Raw genomic sequence first — 20,645 nt, 5'->3', positions numbered from 1 at the left:
ACATATCCATGTCAAAATATTTTATTTGAAAGGGTTGGTACATGTACAAATTTAATTTATAATTAACATTTTCTGAAAACAAAAATATATATTGAGTAGAAGAATATAAAGTACAAGAAAAGAATAATTAAATAAATAAAACTATTTATTTATTGAGATGGGAAAGAGTAACAAAAAAAAAAATTTATCAAACAAGAACATTTGAAGACTTGCTCCCACTCTTATTTTTTTTATCTTGTGTACTAAAATACGACATTTAACTAAAAAAGAGTGAGAATAATTGTTTTTAAATAATATTATTTATTAATTGTGGTAATTTAAACATGTTTTACAAAGAAAGAAAAAAAAAACTGATTTTGTATATATCGATGTATTTTTTCAAGAGAAAAAACAAACAAAAAGAGATACAGAGTATCTATCAGGAATATGCCAATAGTGAATTTATTTTGTTGCGTTGAGCAATTATTTCATTATGGTTAATTAATCGGTTAATCAATACTATAATGACAGTTACCAACGACCATTACTCTTGTATCAAAAGTATAATAATCAATAATACTGATTAATTACACGGTGGTTAATTAATGTTAAAGACAGTGTTTCAAATAGAACAAATAATATTTAAGGGGATATTTGTGAATTATGACGTCATAAAATTAATCTTATGATAAGATAATATTCTAACTAAATTTTTTACATTTAATTTGTTTTTTAGATGAAAAAAAAAAACAGTGAAAAAAGAAAGGAAATTTCATGAGATGGTACATTTAGAAAAGAACAAAAGGGTGAAGAAGGCACAAACTTTGGTAGCATGTAAACTACAGAGACAAAATAATAAAGAAGTAACAGCTTGCAATTGCAACAACAGAAGAAGATTCAGAAAAAAGTGGACAAATTCCGAAACAACGTAGCAAGCCACCGACACCCATGAAAACGCCCATAGGATAACTTTTATTTTATTTTATTAATTAAAGTCTGTTATAATTACGTGGAAATTTGATCCTATGTTTAATCTTTTTTTTTTAATTTTTAACAGCTTTGAGTAATAAAAATTATATTTAATTATCTTTTTTAATCTTGTAACAGGGGTGGGAATGATAAATTTGTTGGTTTTTATGGTAATTATTTTATGATAATGATTGGTTTGCGATAAATAAAATAAAAAAAGTGAGAAATAAGATAGAGTAGTTATAATTTACGGTTGGCGCGTGAGGGTGTTATATAAGGAGGGAGATGGAGGAGAAGGATTTGGGGATTGTTCTTCTTGGATTCATTCATTCTAGTTGTGGATTCCGACTCGCCTCGTTGACTCAGTCCGGGTTGGAGTAAACTCAGCTCGCTTTTTCATTCTCGCCGATCTAAAGGTATTTCTCATTCAGCCATACCATTGCCGTTTCTTCTGTTCTAATCCTTCAATGCATGTTGTTTCCGAATTGCGATTGTTTAATGGCCACGTTCATGTTTCTTTTGCTCTGCTTTTGATTTCCGTTAGATGTTTCAGTGTGCTACTCAGATCTGGTGCTGCTGTGTGTTGCGGAAGTCCCTGTTCTCTCTGTAGTTTTTTCTTTTTTCTTTTGCTTTGTGTTTAATTGATTTGTCTATTCGGCAATTTTACTTGAATTTTCGTGGATTTGTGAAATTTCTGACTGAAGCTGATACAGAGGTATTGAATTATATGTAATATGAAATTCACACTGGTTTGGACGAGCCAGGGGTTTTCCTCTGCAAAGACCTTGGATAAACTACTCAGTAGCAACTGTATGTCATGTGATGCTACTTGTTTTCTGTCCAAATCATGTAACCTCATTGCATCGCTTGTTTCATTCGTGTCACCAGTTTTAACTTCTTTCTTTTGTTTCATTTATATTTGGTGTTAAATGTTATTGACAGAGTAGCCCATGTGGGTTGTAGCTAGCCAACCTACTTTCCTTATCTGGGGTTTATTTGGTTCTCGTGTGCTGAATTAATGCAATGTTTTCACTTCAAGGATTCTCTAGTGGATTTGTCTTTTTTAATAAAAATTATGAATGGAAATTTCTCCCTTTGAAAGAAGGAAACAGCCGCATAGTTTAACTGCACATAGATTACCAAATATTTTACCATACACTGTGATTCTAGTTGTATTTGATGCCATTTGTGGAGAAGCTAGTATCGGACTTCGACTATTTTATCATTCTAATTGAAAACTTGAGCTGTCTTTTGTGGTTGTTTTTCATGTATGGCTAAAACATTGTGTGTTTTTTACTTCCAAGTTCTTGCTTATGCTTCGCGTAGTGACACATAAATGAATACATGTCACACTCAATAGATTGCTTGTCAGCTCCGGCTTACTTTTTTACTTATTTTCCAGTTGTACATTTAGGTGTTCTTTGCTGGCTCTTCTTTCCTTCCTGGCATTGATACTTACAGGAAACAGTTGAATTTATCTGCTCATATTTTAGATCGCATTTTCTTTTTGCTTATTTTGATCTGTTTTTAATTTATAAATTTACAGGAAAGTAAAGGGCACATCAAAATGAAGGCATTGATTCTGGTTGGGGGATTTGGAACAAGGTTGAGGCCACTAACACTCAGTTTCCCTAAGCCTCTTGTTGATTTTGCTAACAAGCCTATGATTCTGCATCAGGTAAAGCTGTTTTAAGCCTGTTTTAGAAGGTTTGCATCTTTTGTTAATAGGAATGAATTAGGGATTTACTTTTTTGTAATATCCCTTTTTCCTGCAACATTTGATACCCTCCCTTCTATGTAATAGAGATCTATAAATTTATAAGAAAAAAATCTGATTTATCCTAGATATATTATAAAAAGAGCCAAGTTTTTGTGCGTGTATAGATACAGCATTAGTATGTATTGCATGTATCCTTTATGTCGATTTCCTTGATATGATAATAAAATTGAGTATTCCACTGATTTTTTTAATTTGGCTTGTTTTTCAGATAGAGGCCCTTAAGGCCATTGGAGTTACTGAGGTGGTGCTAGCCATCAATTACCAACCAGAGGTAAAAAAATGCCTCCCCTTTCAACATTGTTTTTGTCAATGCTTAAAATGTGGCTAAAGTTTATTCATTTTACTTTGGTGTAATACTTCCTACTGCAGGTTATGTTGAATTTTTTGAAGGATTTTGAAACAAAGCTTGGCATCAAGATCACGTGTTCTCAAGAAACTGAACCACTAGGAACAGCAGGTCCCCTGGCTCTTGCTAGGGATAAGCTGATAGATGACTCTGGGGAGCCCTTTTTTGTTCTCAACAGTGATGTTATCAGTGAGTATCCACTTAAAGAAATGATTGAATTCCATAAAGGCCACGGAGGAGAGGCTTCCATAATGGTAACAAAGGTAAGTAATTTGACAAAAAATAAATCTCATTTTTGACATGTGAAACTGTACATTTCAAATTGGAGAATCCAACGTCATTTTTTCATCTACTTGTGCAGGTGGACGAGCCATCAAAATATGGTGTGGTTGTGATGGAAGATAGCACAGGACAGGTTGACAAATTTGTTGAGAAACCGAAATTGTTTGTTGGCAACAAAATCAATGCTGGAATTTACCTGCTGAACCCCTCTGTTTTGAATCGAATTGAACTGAGGCCCACTTCTATCGAGAAAGAGGTGTTTCCAAAGATTGCTGCTGAGAAAAAGCTATTTGCAATGGTACTGCCAGGATTCTGGATGGACATTGGACAGCCGAGGGACTATATTTCTGGCCTGAGGCTTTACCTGGACTCATTGAGGAAGAAGTCATCTTCTAAGTTGGCCAGTGGGTCTCAAATTGTGGGGAATGTCATTGTGGATGAGACAGCCAAAATTGGTGAGGGATGTCTCATTGGACCTGATGTTGCTATTGGTCCTGGCTGCATTATTGAGCAAGGTGTTAGACTCAAAAGCTGCACAATAATGCGAGGAGTGAGGGTTAAGAAGCATGCTTGTGTATCCAGCAGTATTATTGGGTGGCATTCCACTGTTGGTCAATGGTCTCGAGTGGATAATATGACCATCCTGGGAGAAGATGTCCATGTATGTGATGAAATTTACAGCAATGGTGGTGTGGTTTTACCCCACAAGGAGATCAAATCAAATATTCTGAAGCCAGAGATTGTCATGTGAGTGAGTGAGTGAGGTCAATGATGTTCAAATTGGTAGTATGTGATAATATGAGGTAGCAAATTGTTCAGTCTGAAATATGTTTGCTTGTTTAATTTGTTTTCCTTTGTACTTCATCCTTTTCTTCTTTTTCCTACAAATCAGTTTTTGGATTAGAACGATTGACGCCCTTTCATTGGTTAAAAATGTGAGAATCTTTGTAAAGGGCGTATGTTTGGACTGTGCAAAAGTTGTGTATTTTGATTGTGTATAGAAATAAATTATGGAGTTAGTTGTTTCTTCACCCATTGCAACTCTCACTAACACGAAACCAAGGACTTATTGTGATCTACATATCTATTGACAAGGCAACTAGGTTAGTTGATAGGTCATATTATCATGAACAGCTAGACTTCATAATGAGTTGATATAAAAATAATTTATATATTATGGGTCCAACCACTGAGTGAGGCCTATATCTACTACTGGCACAACCATGTGATGGAGGGACCATAATACAACAAAATCACTGCCAAATATCTTTGCAAATAGGAGAAATGTGACAGTACTATTTTATTTTCAAATTTAATTTCTCAATACTGTTACTTTTAAATATATATTTCAATATACATATTCTCGTTTTCACTACCCAAGTACGTACAATGCATTAAATATACTTGGGTAACCTGGTGAGGGACAATTATTCATGCATAAAAAAAAAAAATAAGTCGTGTCTCCTTTCAGATCATTTTAATTTGGATAAAAAAAAATTTCAGGAGTGAAGGAATATAAAACTTGATTCTTTTTATAAAGAAATTTACTACATTATTTGAGATTTGAATTCGAGTCAATATTCGAAAATAAACTTATTTAAACCTTTTTTTTCCTACTAAAAGAGTTATACACAATTATTTTTTCCATGTGGTAGTGGTACGTTTGCGCACACTAAATTTATGGATAAATGCCTCTAATGAAACACTAAATTTATGGATAAATGCCTCTCATGTTATGTCACATAACATGAAACGTTTGGCTGTAAGGCGTCGCTTTTACGTTTGTCTATATTACAACATTTTCAACATGGTGGATAGAAGTGGAGCACGATTTCATTATTGTATCGATTTTTCGTATGCACGACAAATGAAAATTTTCTCTTTCCACAAAAACTTTTTAAAAATATTATGAGGCGTTGCTTTAGAAAAAAACGAAAGTGACAGAAAGAGCAGAAGATAAAATAATTGAGTGTGACGCTTTGGTTGGTAGTGAATTTATTTCTATTCATAAATCTTTCAAGTCAATAATAGTGTTTAATTAATGGGTAGCTTAAAGACATTAACAAATCCAGATCCGCAATTACATGGATAATCTGGACAAACCAAACAATTTTCTTGACACCCATCAGAGTCAGCACTTAATCATGTATTATTAGATCCTTTCTATAATAAAATTACTTTTGGCCCCATACTTCTTTTATACTGTGTATACACTCACGTATAATACTTTATGTATAATTTATACGAATTTATTTTCTCAAACAAATTTTCAATTAGAATGTTTCTTAATCATATAAATCATCAAACCAAACTTGTTTACGGTTAAGCCTAGCTTTTAAATCCTCTTAAAGGGGAAAAAGTTGAGACATTCATTCAAAACACTATTAATAGACTAAGTAAAAACTTAAAAATACTTACCTTATTTATTTATAAGAGACTGAATGGAGACAAACAGTTATTTTTTATTTTAAAAGAGTTGACCGCTGGTTGACTTCTTTTTATTTTTAAAACATTTGAATTTTCTACTGCTTTTTTAATAATAAAAATTGGAGCCAAACATCATACTGAAACCAAATAATATTTTTAGGAATCTCAGAACGGCCGACATGATGAATTAAGAATTAAACCGAGGAAAGACTATAAAATCAGGACCTACTTTAGCGACCTCTACTCTTGTCTCATAAAATTAGGCTCACGATTTTCAGCGATGAAGATAATTTGCAATGGCAAAAGTAGGAGCAAGACATGCGTACAAGTGGGCAATCTCCACTGAATGTCAATCAATCGACTTTGCTGTGGTTAATCTAAGTAACTCAGTAATTACAGGTCAATAGATCACTGGTCCTTCACAACCTATATAATAAGAGAATCTTAAAATAAAGCCTACAAGAAGGAACCCAAATACTTACCGAGTGATTGTCCAGAAATACAAACTATAGTTGGTCCACAGTAAAACCAATCACACATTCTTATAGAGACATCGCATGACCTTGTCATCCCATGGTATCTTGAGAAGCACAAATTTAATCAACAGCCACACCTGTGTTCCCAAGATGATGGGTCACCTTTGCAGCAACCAACTGAATTTGTTTCAACCTTTCCTGAACTAACTTCTGGAGTTGCTCCTCCTGATTAGCCTGATTGTCATCCATTTGCACAGTATTACTAGCTTCATTGGCCTCTGACCTGAACATGACAAATGACATGTCCTGATCAACATCACTTGGTACATCAAAAAGTTGCTTCCCAGAGGTCCCAGAATCTTTCCCTAAGATATCATACTTGATACGGTTGGAAATAATACTAATAAAGTTCTCCGCGTTCTTGTCAGCAGGATTAATGGCAATGTAGATCAAAACCTCCCAACACTGGAGAAACTGCTGCTTGTTAATTTTCAGATTTTTCCTTACATCCTCCACAGCACTGGGTGGAGGCAAAAGTCGAGGACAATTTGTTTTCTTTGATAACTTTCCTTGCTTTAGAAGTGAAACAGCTCTAGTAACTATATTCTGAATTGGGTCAAAACGACGAAGGCGAAGGATATCAACACAAGTGCGGACATGTTGGAAGTGATCTAGTGGCTCTTCTACGGTGAAATCAAAAACATTTTCAGATATCGCAACATCATAAAGCACCTCTAGAAGGAATCGACCATAACCCTTGTGCTGGTAAGGAGGTAGTACCAGTATCTGCCATCAGCAGCAGTTCCCGTCAAAAGGTAGCAAAAAGAAGCATTTGAGAGAATTTTCAGAGCATGCTAGTTATAACTGATTTTGAGTGTATTATTGCAAACCTGACTTAGTCGCAATCTGGAATCATCAGGATAGTGATAAAATCGATAAAGAGCAGTAAAACCAATCACCCTACATTGGATCTCTCCCTGCTGATCAGTTTTCTTCTGACATACAAGATACAGCTCCCACTGTGAATCAGTAACATCGATAGGACTGCTACCTATATGGCACACAAGGTAAAAAAATATCAGCTACAGCAACGGGTAATCTAAAGATTTTGTAATTAGGGAATATAAAGTAGTATAATACGTGAAAATTACCATCAACAAGTAGTAGTGTGAGGGGTATTAGATGACTGTAAAGTTGTCCAGTAGCCATCTTGCCTGCCACCAAACGGACAACCTGACCAAGTTACACATAAAAATGACATTCATATTCACAAAATGCCCCTAAAATATGCATATCAAGTGTCACATACAAAACGCATTAGGCCACTGGCTGACCAGAAAATGTAAACGCCACAGACAAGTGCGACACGTGACTTCTCTGATGAACATTCACAAAAGAACCAACTAAATTTACAGCTGAAGATTTAGTAAAAATTACCAATAAAAATCACAAAGAGGTGGGCATGTATAGTTCACTTTTCGAGAATCTTTTTATCCTAATCTATTTATGCCAGGAAAAAGTGAGAAAATTTAATTGATCAGACATGCAGGTTTTCCAGAAGAATAGCGTTATAAACAACCATCAGCAATTCAGCATCATAACACATTAACATAAATACAGAAGAGAGCAAGTCATTACATATTCCACTCCTTAAATGCAGTGAAACAGAATTTACTTGAGACTTCATAAGACTGTTAGAAATTTGGTAAAACATGTTTTCAGATAATCATACAACCAACTCTTGACGAAGGAGCAATGATTGAGCCTAAATGTAAATTAAAACCTCGACATTTGAAGTAGATGAATCTGTATGCTGATTAGAATCACAAATGTTCCCCTTGAAAGCCTTGTGCTTCAAAGCTTCTCCCTCTGAGATGTTTGCTCTGCAAATCAATTAAAAAGTCACCCACAACACAATCCTACAATTTTACAAATCAGTTTTCAAGTAACATTACTAAGGACAAAAAAAACTGCGCATGGAAGTGTGCTGCTTTTGTTCTGAATGTGCAGTATAATAAAGATTCAATACCTAACAAGTGCAGTATAATAAAGATTCCATACCTAACAAAATCGTTGTCCACCATAAATTTTTGAAGGAATTCATCCTTGCTATCAACAAGAGTCTCAGCAAAAATTGTCTACACAATATAATAAACCAAGTGGCAATGTTATGACAGAGTACAAGGTGTTAATGGCCACCCAGGTGATATTGATGCATACCTGAAGAGCAGATTTTAGATCAGTGATACCTTTGCCTTGCTTGAAAAATTGAACAAATTAAAAAAGGTCAGTCATAATGCTTGATGAATGACAAAAGAAAAATCTGAACATACATATAATTTTTTCCTTTAGTCAAAATTGTAAAAAAATTCAGAACTTACATCAGATGAACTTTGGAATGCAATATCAGCATAAGCATAAAAAGATATGCTGCTAATCCAGATGGTAATCTGTAAAACAAATTCAAAACAGCTGAAAAAATAAGACATCGTACTCCATAAAACATTCAAATACAACTATTTCTAATAAAAGATTTTCCTGTTGTTAAAAATGAATCCAACCTTCAAACCCACGTAGCCATAAATTTTTCCATCATCGTTGAAAAAGCTATTCAAATCAACAGGATGAATGACAAAACTCTCTGGAGCATCAAATTCTTCCTTGCTTGAAACTATACAATAGTAGCAAACATTAAATAAATATTAAAATTAAAGTATATATACACAGCAACTGCAAAATTACATCATACTGACAAGCAACTCGGAGAAATGAGCAAACTAAATAGTACTAAAGACCCCCTAAATGAACTTGGGCAGAAATTGATTAGCAAGTTCAAGTCCTTAGCAGACTAAGCTCAAAAGAGCTTATTGCCAGGAGAAGAGTCATCTCATACTGGCTTCTACAGCAAAACAAATCCTGCTCATCGGCACGATCCAAACTACGAACTACTTTTAAGAAGTGTCTACAGAACAGAATCCAATAAATCAAATAACTTTTAGTTTCACAGGACACAAACAAGAAATAATATTTTCACATATATAAATATAAATTATAATCAAACAGAACATTCAAGCTAATCTGGTTACCTACAATACTGACCAACTACACCACTCTGATCTCATAAACCCCATATAAGGGATACAGAAGACCACAAAAGAAAGGGAAAAATAAATAAAAAAAAGAGTAAATAAAGTCAAAATTAGCAAAATTATAAGGTCAGCAACCCATTTTCAGAGAAACCACCTCCGACCATCCCATACTCAAGTTACACTGTAACCATCTAAATCAAGAACCACAGGGCAAGATGACAAAATTATCGCATATTTTAAGCATACCTAGGTAGATTGTGATGCAATCTTTGGCCTCAACTCCATCATCTACAAAACGCGACCAAAATATTCATATACGTCGCAGCACCAAGAATTGAAGAATTCAACACAAAAAGAAGTACAAAATAAGTGAAACTCACCTATGCCTGAGAAACCAACACGTCGTCGTTTCTTCACTTCATTCTCGACGTCAGAACTCGCTTGCTGTTTCTGCCCCATTTGCTCCTGCTTCTCTTCCCAGTTCAACTCTCAGTCTCAGAGGTAGTTAGGGTTTTCAGAGCGGGAAATCAAATTACACCGATAATCGAGGGCTTTTAAATAGCGCAAATTCCCGGCACCCCTTACTGGGCCGAACTCGTAACTGTAGGCCCAAATACACATTTGGGCAAATTCTTGGTATCCCTTATTGGGAAAGGCACTTGAAGAATAATAGTGACATCTTTATTTAAAGTGACAATCTTCATAAACAATCCTTAATTTGAAGATGAGAAAGGATTGCTATAGAGCTTGGTTTAGTTTGAAAGGAAAGCACAAAAATAACATTTTCAAGAAAAAATAGATTTGGGAGACTTTGATATTTCTCTTAAATAATGTGTCTGACAATTCTAGCACAGTTCTACATTTTAGAAGTACTAAGTATCTCCATGTCTGAGTTCTACATTTTATAAATTATACGTATCTTTATGTTTGTCTCTGTGTCATGTCAATATCTGTGCTACATAACTCCCAAGAGTTTCAAGTTGAACTCGCATTTTCTCCCACATGTTTGGAGTCAACCTAAAAACATCTCCAAGATTATGTTTTTTTATGTTGTCTTTCAACTACGATTGACGTTTCATTTAAATAATTACCGTAAAAGTTCGAATAAAAGGTAAGATAAATTACTAAAATTAAGCTAATTTTAATTAAAAAAACAATATTAAAAATATCTATGAAGCTACTTATCTTGGTTGAGATTCAAGTTTAACTAGTTCAAACATGAAAACTAATACACACTAAATCTAAATGGGACGAATTCCGGGTTCTTTTATTGGGCTTAACCAGCAAAAATGGGCCCAGATTCACAGTTGGGTAACGAAATTGCTCATGCTATATAACTTTAAAATGTTTGGAAAATTTTTACAATCCTCAGTCGTTCTAAAACCCTAGCAAAACCCTTGCGTGTTTGGAAATGGCGTTCAACTCAATTCTTCGGAAGTCGGGTTCTTTTGTGAGGGCTCTTGCTGTCGCAGGTCAATTGACGAAGAATAACCATCTGGGTCACCGCACCTTAATTTTCACTGCCATCAACCATCAGAAGGATTCGTTTGTTCCCAAGTTTCACTTCTCTTCTGTAGCTGCCCAGAAGAAGCCAACCTCCGATGAGAACCTTCTCCGAGTCATCGAATCCGAAATCGAATGTGCCCAGGAAACTGATGATCACAACGAAGTGAGTCTCTTCATTTTTTCCTATTCATACAATGATTAAAAGTATGGTTGTTTTATCCTTGAGAATGTTTATGTACTGAAAGTTGAATTGGTTGATAGGTGGAAGGGGTTCCCAGTAATTTTCCTTTTAAGATAGTTGACAGTCCTGGACAACAGACCATAACGCTTGAGAGAACGTACCAAGAGGAGGAAATTAAGGTAGAGGTTCACATGCCTGATTTGGTCACTGGGGAAGGAAATAACGAGGATGACGATAATGAGAGTGAAAGAGCTTCTCAGTCTAGCATTCCACTTTCGATCAGTGTTTACAAGAAGGGTGGACCCTATCTAGAGTTTAACTGTGTGGGTTACCCTGATGAGATTATTATTGACAGCTTGTCTGTTAAGAATCCTGATCTTACAGAGGATCAAATTGCCTACGAGGGACCAGACTTCCAGTACGTCCTTCTCTCTGCAACTCTTTGAAAAAATTACTTTCTGTTTTTTATTGTGGTAAGGTCTTGTATGATTGAACTTGTTGTGTTTTATTGTCTTCCGCAGGGACTTGGATGAGAATCTGCAGAAGTCTTTCCACAGGTATTTAGAAATCAGAGGAATCAAACCCAGCACAACCAATTTCTTGCATGAGTATATGATCAACAAGGACAGTAAAGAGTACTTGGTGTGGCTGAATAAGCTCAAGAGCTTCGTTCAAGCATGAGCCTTCACATCTCTTTATGTGCTTAGTGCAGTTGTTTAATTTGATGAAAGTATGGTCGTGGCTGAAATTTTGTGTTATAATTTGCTTATTATACATTTGAAGGAAACAATACCCAGAGATTTTATCTTTGTGGTTTAGCTGTAGTGCTGCTCCTATTGGCTATTGAAGGTAATGGAAGTGTTGGCTAATTTGATTTAGACACAATAACTTAAATTCTAGCAGTGTTTTGTTAATTATTAGATGCAATAATTTTGATGGAGGAAATTTTTGCCTTGAGTGTTTTTCAACCTTTCTTATTTTCGATTGAGTAAATCGCGCTGTCTTCTCAACTTGTTAAAAAACTGATACATTTGTTTTAAAAATAATTGCAGTTATAAATATTCCTGAATCCTTTTGCTTTTATTAACGAGTTAGCAAGAGGCTTTCATCCGTATACACAAGGGTTTTCTGATAGTTAAGTCCAAATCGGTAAAGTGCGTAATAAATTATTACTTTTAAGATCATTATGGACTGACGGTTTGCATATGAACCAGACTTTAAACAAATTACAGCATCGTACATCTAAAAATTAACTTAAATTGAAATTGCAATCATTCAATTATCGTTAAACGGAGCAATAAATGGATTGCATTGCAGGACTTGCATCCTAGCGCATGTGAAGGTGGTTCTTTTTTATCTGCCAAAACGAGCCATAATTGTTGACAGTAAAAATTCTTGACGAAGAAGAAGCAAACGCTATAAATTACCCAGTTTTATTTAATGGTACCAATACCGTTCTCTACTGTGAAAATAAATAAATTAAAAGGCTACAAAAGGAATCAAAGCACCATTAAAATTAAGTTGCAAGGTCTTTGTGGGTGTAGACAACCCCTCTATCACCATCTACAACATGTCCCGTTCCTTTTAGTATCCTGCATATGCAGAAGGCAAAAGACAGTAAGTAAAATACGGGAAACACCACATACAATTTGGGGGTTTATTATAAAATGATTGTTATGAAATTCAAGATATAAATCATGCATGGCTTAGAACGTATTGTAAATATATTCCATTTAAAACATGCAGGTGCCATCATAATTTGGCTACTTTCCGTGATTGTGTTGTAGCAAGATATTCATATTTAAGATGCAGAGTACACTATCGGTGACAAGTAATGAATTACTGAAAAATTTAACCGTAGTAATTTTATCAGCATAAATTGACCATCAGCTCGTACCATCTTGTTGTTAACAATCCCTCAACTCCTACTGGACCTCGAGCATGAATCCTGCTCGTACTAATTCCAACCTATTCAACAAAAAGGGAATTACATATTAAATCAACAACCATAATGAAAAGATTGATTATAAAATGCAAAACAATAAATTTTACCTCTGCGCCTAGTCCAAATCGTGCCCCATCACTGTATCTGGTGCTTGCATTGTGAAAAACAGCAGCACTGCCAACACAAGACGAACAATATTTACATAAATGCCACTGCACCTATGTGTTGATATCTTGGAAAGAAGTGAATTGTTTAAAGAAAATGTTTGTTTAATATTTACAAATGAGCAACTTTGTCAAATCATATACGATAATAAGAAGCCGCAAAATAAAGAATTGAGACATCTTTTATTTTATTTCCTTGAATTTATTACCATTAAATAAAAAAAGCAAGATATTTCAAAAGTTACCTGTCTACTTGGCGTAGAAACACATTAGCTACTTCGTTATCTTCAGCAACGATGGAATCAGTATGTGCACTGCCATAAAAGAAAGTGAAGATAAGATACTCTGCCACCTAAGCTCGCTACACTATTATAGATGTCAACTGAAATGGAGAACAGCGAATACAAATGAAAGCAAAAATATATTTCAACATGTTGTCTATCAAGCAGAAACCAATGACGTGCCTTCCATGTAGATTTATATGATCAATAGCTGCATATACGTCATCCACAATTTCAACGGTGCAAGCCAGGGAACTGTACTCATGATGGAATGAATGTGCTTGTGGAATATTTAACAGAGAACTTGCCACAGGTCCTCCATATAATACAACGCCTGCACAAATCTACATAATTTAGTCATTCCAAAATCCATAGAGATAACACCTTAAAATCGGTATAGTTTGTACCTAAATCGACTCCCAATTACATAACTTTTTAAATGTTAAAAACGATGGCAATAAATAACTCAACAGTCTAGTAAGGATGTAAAACTGGAGTCCATAAAAGGACAACTGACTAAACCTCGGAGCTGCCTTTCATTTCTAAATTGCCTAAAAGATGATTTTAATTGCTAGAATATTTTTTAATTGAAAAAAGCAAAAATTAGTTAACACAGTTTCTATATTATTTTTGCTGAAAAAAACAGTTTATATATTAATTCTTAATCAACATTTACAATTCAATGTCACCAAGATCTTTTTGAAACAACAAAGCTTGTTAAACAGGAATGCCATTTTAGAAATAGATATTTTTGAAACATGAAAACCTGCGTTAAACTGGAATGCTCATTTTAGAAATATTCACAGGTTAGAAAATATGTAGACAAACTCAAAACCATTAAAAACAGTAGATGTTTAAATGTTTTCTCTTTATAATTTTCATCCTAGAACTTGTGCACAATAACTTGGATCCAGGAACTGTCCCATAATGTAAACCAACCTAGCATTACTGGAAGTGCATTAGCACCATGAAGATCAAGTTGCAGTGATGTGTATCTTCTCACCAGAACATGCTAAAGAGAATTCAAGAAACAGAAGTGCCAGCAATATACTCTATCACATTCTTTCAAATACACTTGGTTGACATTTATTAAAAATCATGAAATTATTAAGTAAAACTCTTGAAACAAGAAGTAGTCCTAATAAATTTCAACTAGTGTTAGAGGATTATTGATAGCATTTCAAGAAAACATACTACAGAGTTCCTAATTATCCATTTTACAAAATTCACTTTTGCTAAGTATTATACACTATATGTAATTGAAAAACGTCAGAATAAGAGGAATGGTGGCTAGAAATCATACCTTCAGTTCGAAGGGCAAGAATGATATCATTGAGCCAACCTTTCTCTATCAAATCCTTGTGGATAAGAAGTGTTTCCTGAAGTTGAAATTGAAAACGAGAAGTTATGTCAAGCCGATAATGCTAGCTTTACCAATCTTGTAGACTCATTAGTACATTTAGTTTACCATGGCATTGCAGGCTGCCGGATAATCAACTTTTGCATCCAGTACAATCCGCCTTGCCATCTCCACATTAGCAGACTTATCAACATAGACATGGCAAATTCCGTCTGGTTTAGTAACAGCACAGCTTGTTAGTCCAAACAATGAAACATAATCATACGGACCATACCATCACAAGCACCGCTTATACATTATATTCATAGCTTAACTACACTTTTGGCCCATTATTAAGTTTGGGATGTGTACGGTTTTAATCTCTCAGATTTTGTTCAAACCAATTACATTCTATTTTTAAATTAAGCAAAATTTCCTTATGTCAAATATTTTCATCTAAAACTCAAATTATTATTTTATTTCCCAACATTTGGAAATTTATGATGGATTTTAGGTAGGGAATAATGTTTTTTAAAGTCATAAATTTATAAAAAAGAAAGGCTTTATTGTAGTGTTGCTCCTCCAAGTCCTGGTATTGTAACTGGGGGACTAAAAGTGCAATTAAGCCTCTAAAAAAGTAAGATAATTTAAAGGACTATGTGAAATTTGTTTTGCTTTGAATATTGAGTTTTGAGTAGAAGATGTTTTAAAACAATTTAATTAGAGAAGATTAAGTAGAAAAGACGAATTTGATAGTCTTAGGTAGAAAAGAAATTAGCAGCGGGACTAAATTAGTTTAATTTGAAAAATAAAGGACTTAATTGACTTGAAAAAACTTGAGGGACCAAAAAATCACATACTGTCCAAATTGAAGAGAATAAAGTTCAACTAAGGCTATGTTTAAACATTAGCATAATGGTCTTACCAGCATGACCTAAAACAGGAATTTTAGTTGAACTCTTGATCTGAGAAACAAGTTTGTTGCTGCCTCTTGGAATTACCAGATCAATTACGTCATCCAGCTGAAAATTAAATAGGAAGGTGCCAATGCTTAAGGGGAATAAGTTTATAAAATGAAATCAAGCTTCACTAATTAATTCACCTTAAGTAGCTCAGGTATTTCTTCCCTTGAGGTCACAAGTCCTATAAGTTTTCCACCAACATTATCTGGTATGGCTTCAATAATTACCTGCATCTCAGGCATACAGTATCACCCTATAAATATTTTATTAATGGCGACTGTGAACAAATCAAATTTAAACAGGAAACAGTTCAGAGATTAATTTATTTGGAACCAGACTTTGTGCAAAATTGCATTTGATCGCTTAGCTTCTTTGCCACCTTTCAAGAGAAGCCCATTCCCACTTCGGATTGCCAGTGAAGCTATCTGTACAGATGATAAGAAACTACCACTAATGTAAATAAACAGCATATATAATACAAAGATAACATAACTGCTTTAAGCTCCAAAAGCTCATTCATACCATAACATTAATCCAATAACAGATCAATAATCACTAAGTAAAAAGAATATATGTATATATATATATATAATAAATTAGTAACCTATGCATAAATATAAAAAAAGGAAAAGAAAATAAAACATAATAGAAGTAAAAAATATGATGATTATGGGAACAACATGAAATGATAAATACAAGACACCAGCATACCACCATGTTGCAATACATTGGCATAGAGAAACAACATCAGTAATTCAAAATATGTCTGTCAAAAAATATATTCAACAGATTAATAAAAAAGCAGTAGTCATTGGGACAACAATTTTCAAGATTATAGAAAATTGCATGCCAACAAAGTATATTATGACTGATAGAAGAAAGTGGAAAAAAAATACAAAAGGTTTGTATGTCTTATCTCATGTCTATGCATTAAAATATTCTACTTTTTTTATTGCATGCCCCAACTGGAAGAGTGCAGGTACTTTCAACTCTTACTTTTACTGCTAAGGAGCATATGAATCTCAGTTAATTTTTCAGAGTCATGATACCATAAAGCTCATTTGAAAACTCACTCAGTTGGTACCCACTAAATAGATCTTCCCTAAGACCTTAGAGGATGATAACTTTAAGCAGAAGTAAACAAGGATAACAAATGAATGTAAATGCTGAACAGAGAATACAAAGTTAAAAGGAGAGAGCCTGTTTTTCCTTTCGGAAAGCTGAAGTACTTAATGAAGTTTAAACCAAACGTGAAAATAGAAAGATAAAAGATGAAAAATGTTTAATTTCACCTGTACAAGAGCATCAGGGCGTGACTCAAAAACAATAAGGAGCACTCCCAAAGGAGATGATGTCTTTTCTAAAATTAGCCCATCTGAAATCTGAATAAAAGAGTAGCTGTCAGAAGCCTTACATATCAATATATCATAAATTTGGTGCAATTAAGTGTCCAACAGAAATTTGTTCATACTAGCATCAATCACACTAAAATTCTATCTTATCTAATATTAAAGTGTGAAATTGGAATATGCCATTAATACCATGATCTAAAATATACATTTCTAGATCAACTTCCCATTACCTCAGTTCGTTTTAATACTCGCCCAATTGGATCGTCCATATTGGCAATAACTCGCATGTTGTTTGCAAGACTTGCAATCTGTCAGTTATCATAGTTTATCATCATAAATTCTTCAGTTTGTTAAAATATGGATAATTTCTTCTAGAAAAGACTTTCTTACCTTCCCAGGTTTTAAAGCTAGCCTAGCCACCAAGGATTTTTCATATCCTGCTTCTTGTGCAGTAGTAACATCAGCTTCATTTTCAATCCTAATTATTTTTTCATTTGCTTCCAGGGCATCAGCTATTTTAAGTAAAATTTGTTTCCTTTCCTCTGAAGATAAGGCCTACAAAGTGAAATTAAAACATTAGAATTGTTTCACTAACATCTCATCTCAGTAATATCCATGATCTGTCACATTTTACAAAAGTGTAGATACAAAAGATACCTGGAGCCTTCTGGAACATTCCCTGGCTGCAACTGCCATCTCACGTGCATCAACCTCTTTTACCTGGGCCCACTCATGTGCATCTTTATGGAAGAGAGTTCCTATACGTTTTCCTTGGAGAACATTAATGATATTCTCAGCTGCAAAACCACTGTAAGGAGAAAAAAAATTGATAGAAACAAACAGGGACAAACCAACTTGTAAGTTTACTTATAACACTTGATCTCGTAGTTTTCTTGGGGCAGAACAACAAATGAAAAAGTAAAGGAGGGATCTGACAAGTGTTTTTTTCATTCTCTATGTGGGCATGTACAGACATTTTCATTTAGATTTACAAACTCAAAACATGTGGTGGACAAAAAAGACATAACGAAAAGAAATTGAAAATATAAGGAGTAACGAAACAAACAAGTGCAAGACATTTAACCAATTTTCCATTTCCAAATTGATTGTGGTTTAATGAAACAGCACTGACAAAAAGACATAACTAACCTATTTCTAATTGAAAACGGCACTGATAAAAAAAATCTTTGAAGTAATAATCTTTCTCAGCAATTTAGTATAATAATATTTCTTAGCAATATGGTGTAATAGTGCACCTGGTAATAACAACAGGAATGCCAGCTTCAGCTGCATGAACCGCAGCTTTTACTTTGGCAGTCATTCCTCCTCTTCCCACTCTAGACTTGTCACCAAAAGTAATTTCATTCTGATGTTTTTCCTTGTTATATGTATAAATAAGCTTTGAATGTGGGTCACTTGGAGGGCCACTATAAAGGCCTTCTACATCACTCAACAAAACAAGGAGATCGGCTTTTAACTCCAAGGCTAATAAAGCAGATAAACTATCATTATCCCAAAATATACCAGAAGAATCCTGCACAAAAAATGGGCTAACAACACTTAATGTACTTAACTAGATAGATAGAAATAAAAAGAATAAAGCAATCATTCGAGGTAGCAGACCAAACTAAACTTTCAAGCAGAAATGAAACATGTAAAATTTCTGACCTCCAAACAAACAAGTAAAGTTGTGTCGAAGGAAAAAAAGAGTTTTAACTTCCTATATAAAAGTTGTTATTCCCACCTTCTCATGTAATACACAAATCTAAAAAATTAATGCAGAACACGTATTCCCATGATAAAATGATCTTATCTAACTAAAAACTCTCATTCCATACATGATTAACTACACTGCACATTGTAGCTACATTTACTAGTGTATTATTACTTTATGATATTATAAAAAAAATAATTAAAGCTTTTTTATATTTTAAAGTGACAAATAAAATGAGAGGGAGAAGTCAGTGAACATAATTCCAACTAAATGTTCAGGAAATAAACCTTGGATACAGAATCAACATTCAAGTCTAACACAACATTAAGGTCTTGTTTGAATAAACAACTCAATAGAAATACTCATAGGAGAAGAAACCAAAAGGATAGAATGAATTAATCGTCTCTCATATGTTAAAATTTGTTTATGTATAAGTTAAAATCAAATTTTGAAGAATTCAAAATAAGAGTCAACTGAAGTGTGTTTAGGTCAATTTTAACTTACGAAGTCAGCTTCTTATTTTCTTTTCCTGTAAGTAGCAGAAAATTTTCCAAATCGGACCAGGTTCAACCTCGATCATATCATGCCACCAAGGAATAACAAATTAAACTCTTTCATCGGTTCCACAAACAAATTAGGTATTGCCGTCAACAAACCTCATACGGAGCCTTCCTAGTACTGACAGCATCGTTCTCATTGAACACCGGAATAACCTTCAGCGCCAACAGCGATTCCACAGTCTCAGTAAGCTGCTTCCTGAAATCCTTATCTCGAAAATCGTTATCCGTCACAAGAAGCTGAGCCGATGTCACATCGAGCTGAAACCGCGAAATGAAAATTAAAATCACCTCACATACCAGTTCAGGAAAATGAATGTAGCACAAAATTTCAGGTTCTCACACACAAGGTTTTGCAAGATGCAAAATATTGCCAATGTAAAACTGTAATTCTAAATTGAAATCAATATCCACAAAACTGAATCTAAACTTCGTTGATGAACGTAATTACAAATATTTACTTACCTGAGTGAACAGCGTATCGTAGAGAGCCATGAGACTGTTCTGTCCAACGGCGGCGCAGGCCTTGCCGTCGAGTTCGAGTTGGGGTTTCTGAAGGTCGGCAAAGCTGCTGTGGATTAATTTACGGAAACGGAGTCTTTGGCGGCCAATACCAACGGCACCAGACGAGACGAGTATAATGTCGTATTCGAGAGAGTTGAGTTGCTTAATCTGCTCGCACAAAGCTCCTAATCTTCCAACCGCTAACCTTCCTTCTTCGCGAGTGACCACCGCCGTGCCAACCTTGATGATCACACGCTTCACGTCCTTCATGAAGCTTCGAGAAGGATCCACCGCTCCCTCCATGACTGAGCACTGCTACGAGCAAGAGCGGAGAAGACCTTCGAAATGAAAATGCAATGAAAATCAGCGCTCAATCAGAACGTTTCTCTCATTCACCAACATAGTAAATCCTTCATTAAAAAAATGGTTATTATAAATATTCTTTTTAAATTAGGATCGTTTTCATTTACTATGTGAAAAAAAAAAATTGTAGCTAGAATTTCCCTTCCGTTGACCATTTACTAAACCTTATAAGGCAAGGTGGTTGAACTTTGTCAAACGCCCATTTTTCTTTTACTATCCATATATATATTTTTTCTTTTACTTTCCACATTTTTTAATATTTTTTCAAAAAATAATTTTAATATTTCATGTTTTGTTTTTACAAAGACAGAATACACGTTCTTTCTTGTGTACTATGTTCTTTTGAAGTACTCTTAAAGTCAGTTTTAATATATTTATAAATAATAATTGTTATTGATATATTTATGAACCAAAAACTTCCAAATACAA

The 20,645-nt window shown here is 34.3% G+C and overlaps 4 protein-coding genes across 4 annotated transcripts; 2 read left to right on the top strand and 2 right to left on the bottom strand.

Annotated features, from left to right (window-relative positions):
* The first annotated feature begins 826 nt into the window (after positions 1-826).
* Positions 827-4,387, top strand: LOC137823916 (mannose-1-phosphate guanylyltransferase 1). The gene is made up of 5 exons (XM_068629257.1): positions 827-1,364; positions 2,495-2,626; positions 2,937-2,999; positions 3,098-3,337; positions 3,436-4,387. Exons 2-5 carry the CDS (start codon positions 2,516-2,518, stop codon positions 4,105-4,107), a joined length of 1,086 nt encoding a protein of 361 aa, XP_068485358.1. The 5' UTR covers positions 827-1,364; positions 2,495-2,515; the 3' UTR covers positions 4,108-4,387.
* A 1,719-nt stretch (positions 4,388-6,106) lies between these two features.
* HAG2 (histone acetyltransferase of the GNAT family 2) lies at positions 6,107-9,878 on the bottom strand. Its single transcript, XM_068630179.2, has 10 exons — positions 9,729-9,878; positions 9,595-9,636; positions 8,821-8,930; positions 8,641-8,709; positions 8,480-8,518; positions 8,321-8,397; positions 8,043-8,142; positions 7,411-7,492; positions 7,150-7,310; positions 6,107-7,045 (listed from the first exon to the last, which is right to left on the bottom strand). Exons 1-10 carry the CDS (start codon positions 9,805-9,807, stop codon positions 6,380-6,382), a joined length of 1,425 nt encoding a protein of 474 aa, XP_068486280.1. The 5' UTR covers positions 9,808-9,878; the 3' UTR covers positions 6,107-6,379.
* Positions 9,879-10,696: 818 nt separating this feature from the next.
* Positions 10,697-11,923, top strand: LOC137823494 (uncharacterized protein At2g39795, mitochondrial). Its single transcript, XM_068628662.2, has 3 exons — positions 10,697-11,017; positions 11,116-11,453; positions 11,557-11,923. The coding sequence occupies exons 1-3, from the start codon at positions 10,760-10,762 to the stop codon at positions 11,714-11,716; spliced, it is 756 nt and encodes a 251-aa protein (XP_068484763.1). The 5' UTR covers positions 10,697-10,759; the 3' UTR covers positions 11,717-11,923.
* Positions 11,924-12,447: 524 nt separating this feature from the next.
* On the bottom strand, positions 12,448-20,417 carry LOC137823493 (delta-1-pyrroline-5-carboxylate synthase). The gene is made up of 17 exons (XM_068628661.1): positions 19,815-20,417; positions 19,449-19,610; positions 18,335-18,612; positions 17,736-17,886; positions 17,469-17,633; positions 17,309-17,386; positions 17,019-17,108; positions 16,065-16,151; positions 15,867-15,953; positions 15,690-15,786; positions 14,894-14,997; positions 14,729-14,804; positions 13,609-13,759; positions 13,390-13,458; positions 13,088-13,154; positions 12,933-13,003; positions 12,448-12,627 (listed from the first exon to the last, which is right to left on the bottom strand). Exons 1-17 carry the CDS (start codon positions 20,154-20,156, stop codon positions 12,552-12,554), a joined length of 2,151 nt encoding a protein of 716 aa, XP_068484762.1. The 5' UTR covers positions 20,157-20,417; the 3' UTR covers positions 12,448-12,551.
* Between the last annotated feature and the right edge of the window lie 228 nt (positions 20,418-20,645).

Source organism: Phaseolus vulgaris, chromosome 8 (assembly GCF_051622355.1).
Source record: "Phaseolus vulgaris cultivar YP4 chromosome 8, ASM5162235v1, whole genome shotgun sequence".
NCBI classification, from domain to species: Eukaryota; Viridiplantae; Streptophyta; class Magnoliopsida; order Fabales; family Fabaceae; genus Phaseolus; species Phaseolus vulgaris.
Note: the sequence above shows the minus strand (reverse complement) of the source record. Positions and strands in the feature narration are given on the sequence as shown.

Excerpts from the sequence above, each read along its gene's own strand:
- LOC137823916 (XM_068629257.1), top strand. The coding sequence starts at position 2,516 with ATGAAGGCATTGATTCTGGTTGGGGGATTTGGAACAAGGTTGAGGCCA. Across the intron at positions 2,627-2,936 it reads AGCCTATGATTCTGCATCAG|ATAGAGGCCCTTAAGGCCAT; the intron begins GTAAAGCTGTTT and ends CTTGTTTTTCAG. Across the intron at positions 3,338-3,435 it reads CTTCCATAATGGTAACAAAG|GTGGACGAGCCATCAAAATA; the intron begins GTAAGTAATTTG and ends CTACTTGTGCAG.
- HAG2 (XM_068630179.2), bottom strand. The coding sequence starts at position 9,807 with ATGGGGCAGAAACAGCAAGCGAGTTCTGACGTCGAGAATGAAGTGAAG. Across the intron at positions 8,931-9,594 it reads TTGCATCACAATCTACCTAG|TTTCAAGCAAGGAAGAATTT; the intron begins GTATGCTTAAAA and ends ACTATTGTATAG. Across the intron at positions 7,493-8,042 it reads CATCTACTTCAAATGTCGAG|GTTGTCCGTTTGGTGGCAGG; the intron begins GTTTTAATTTAC and ends TAACTTGGTCAG.
- LOC137823494 (XM_068628662.2), top strand. The coding sequence starts at position 10,760 with ATGGCGTTCAACTCAATTCTTCGGAAGTCGGGTTCTTTTGTGAGGGCT. Across the intron at positions 11,018-11,115 it reads AAACTGATGATCACAACGAA|GTGGAAGGGGTTCCCAGTAA; the intron begins GTGAGTCTCTTC and ends ATTGGTTGATAG. Across the intron at positions 11,454-11,556 it reads TACGAGGGACCAGACTTCCA|GGACTTGGATGAGAATCTGC; the intron begins GTACGTCCTTCT and ends TGTCTTCCGCAG.
- LOC137823493 (XM_068628661.1), bottom strand. The coding sequence starts at position 20,156 with ATGGAGGGAGCGGTGGATCCTTCTCGAAGCTTCATGAAGGACGTGAAG. Across the intron at positions 16,152-17,018 it reads GCCCTGATGCTCTTGTACAG|ATAGCTTCACTGGCAATCCG; the intron begins GTGAAATTAAAC and ends TCATCTGTACAG. Across the intron at positions 14,998-15,689 it reads TCCTGTTTTAGGTCATGCTG|ACGGAATTTGCCATGTCTAT; the intron begins GTAAGACCATTA and ends TTACTAAACCAG.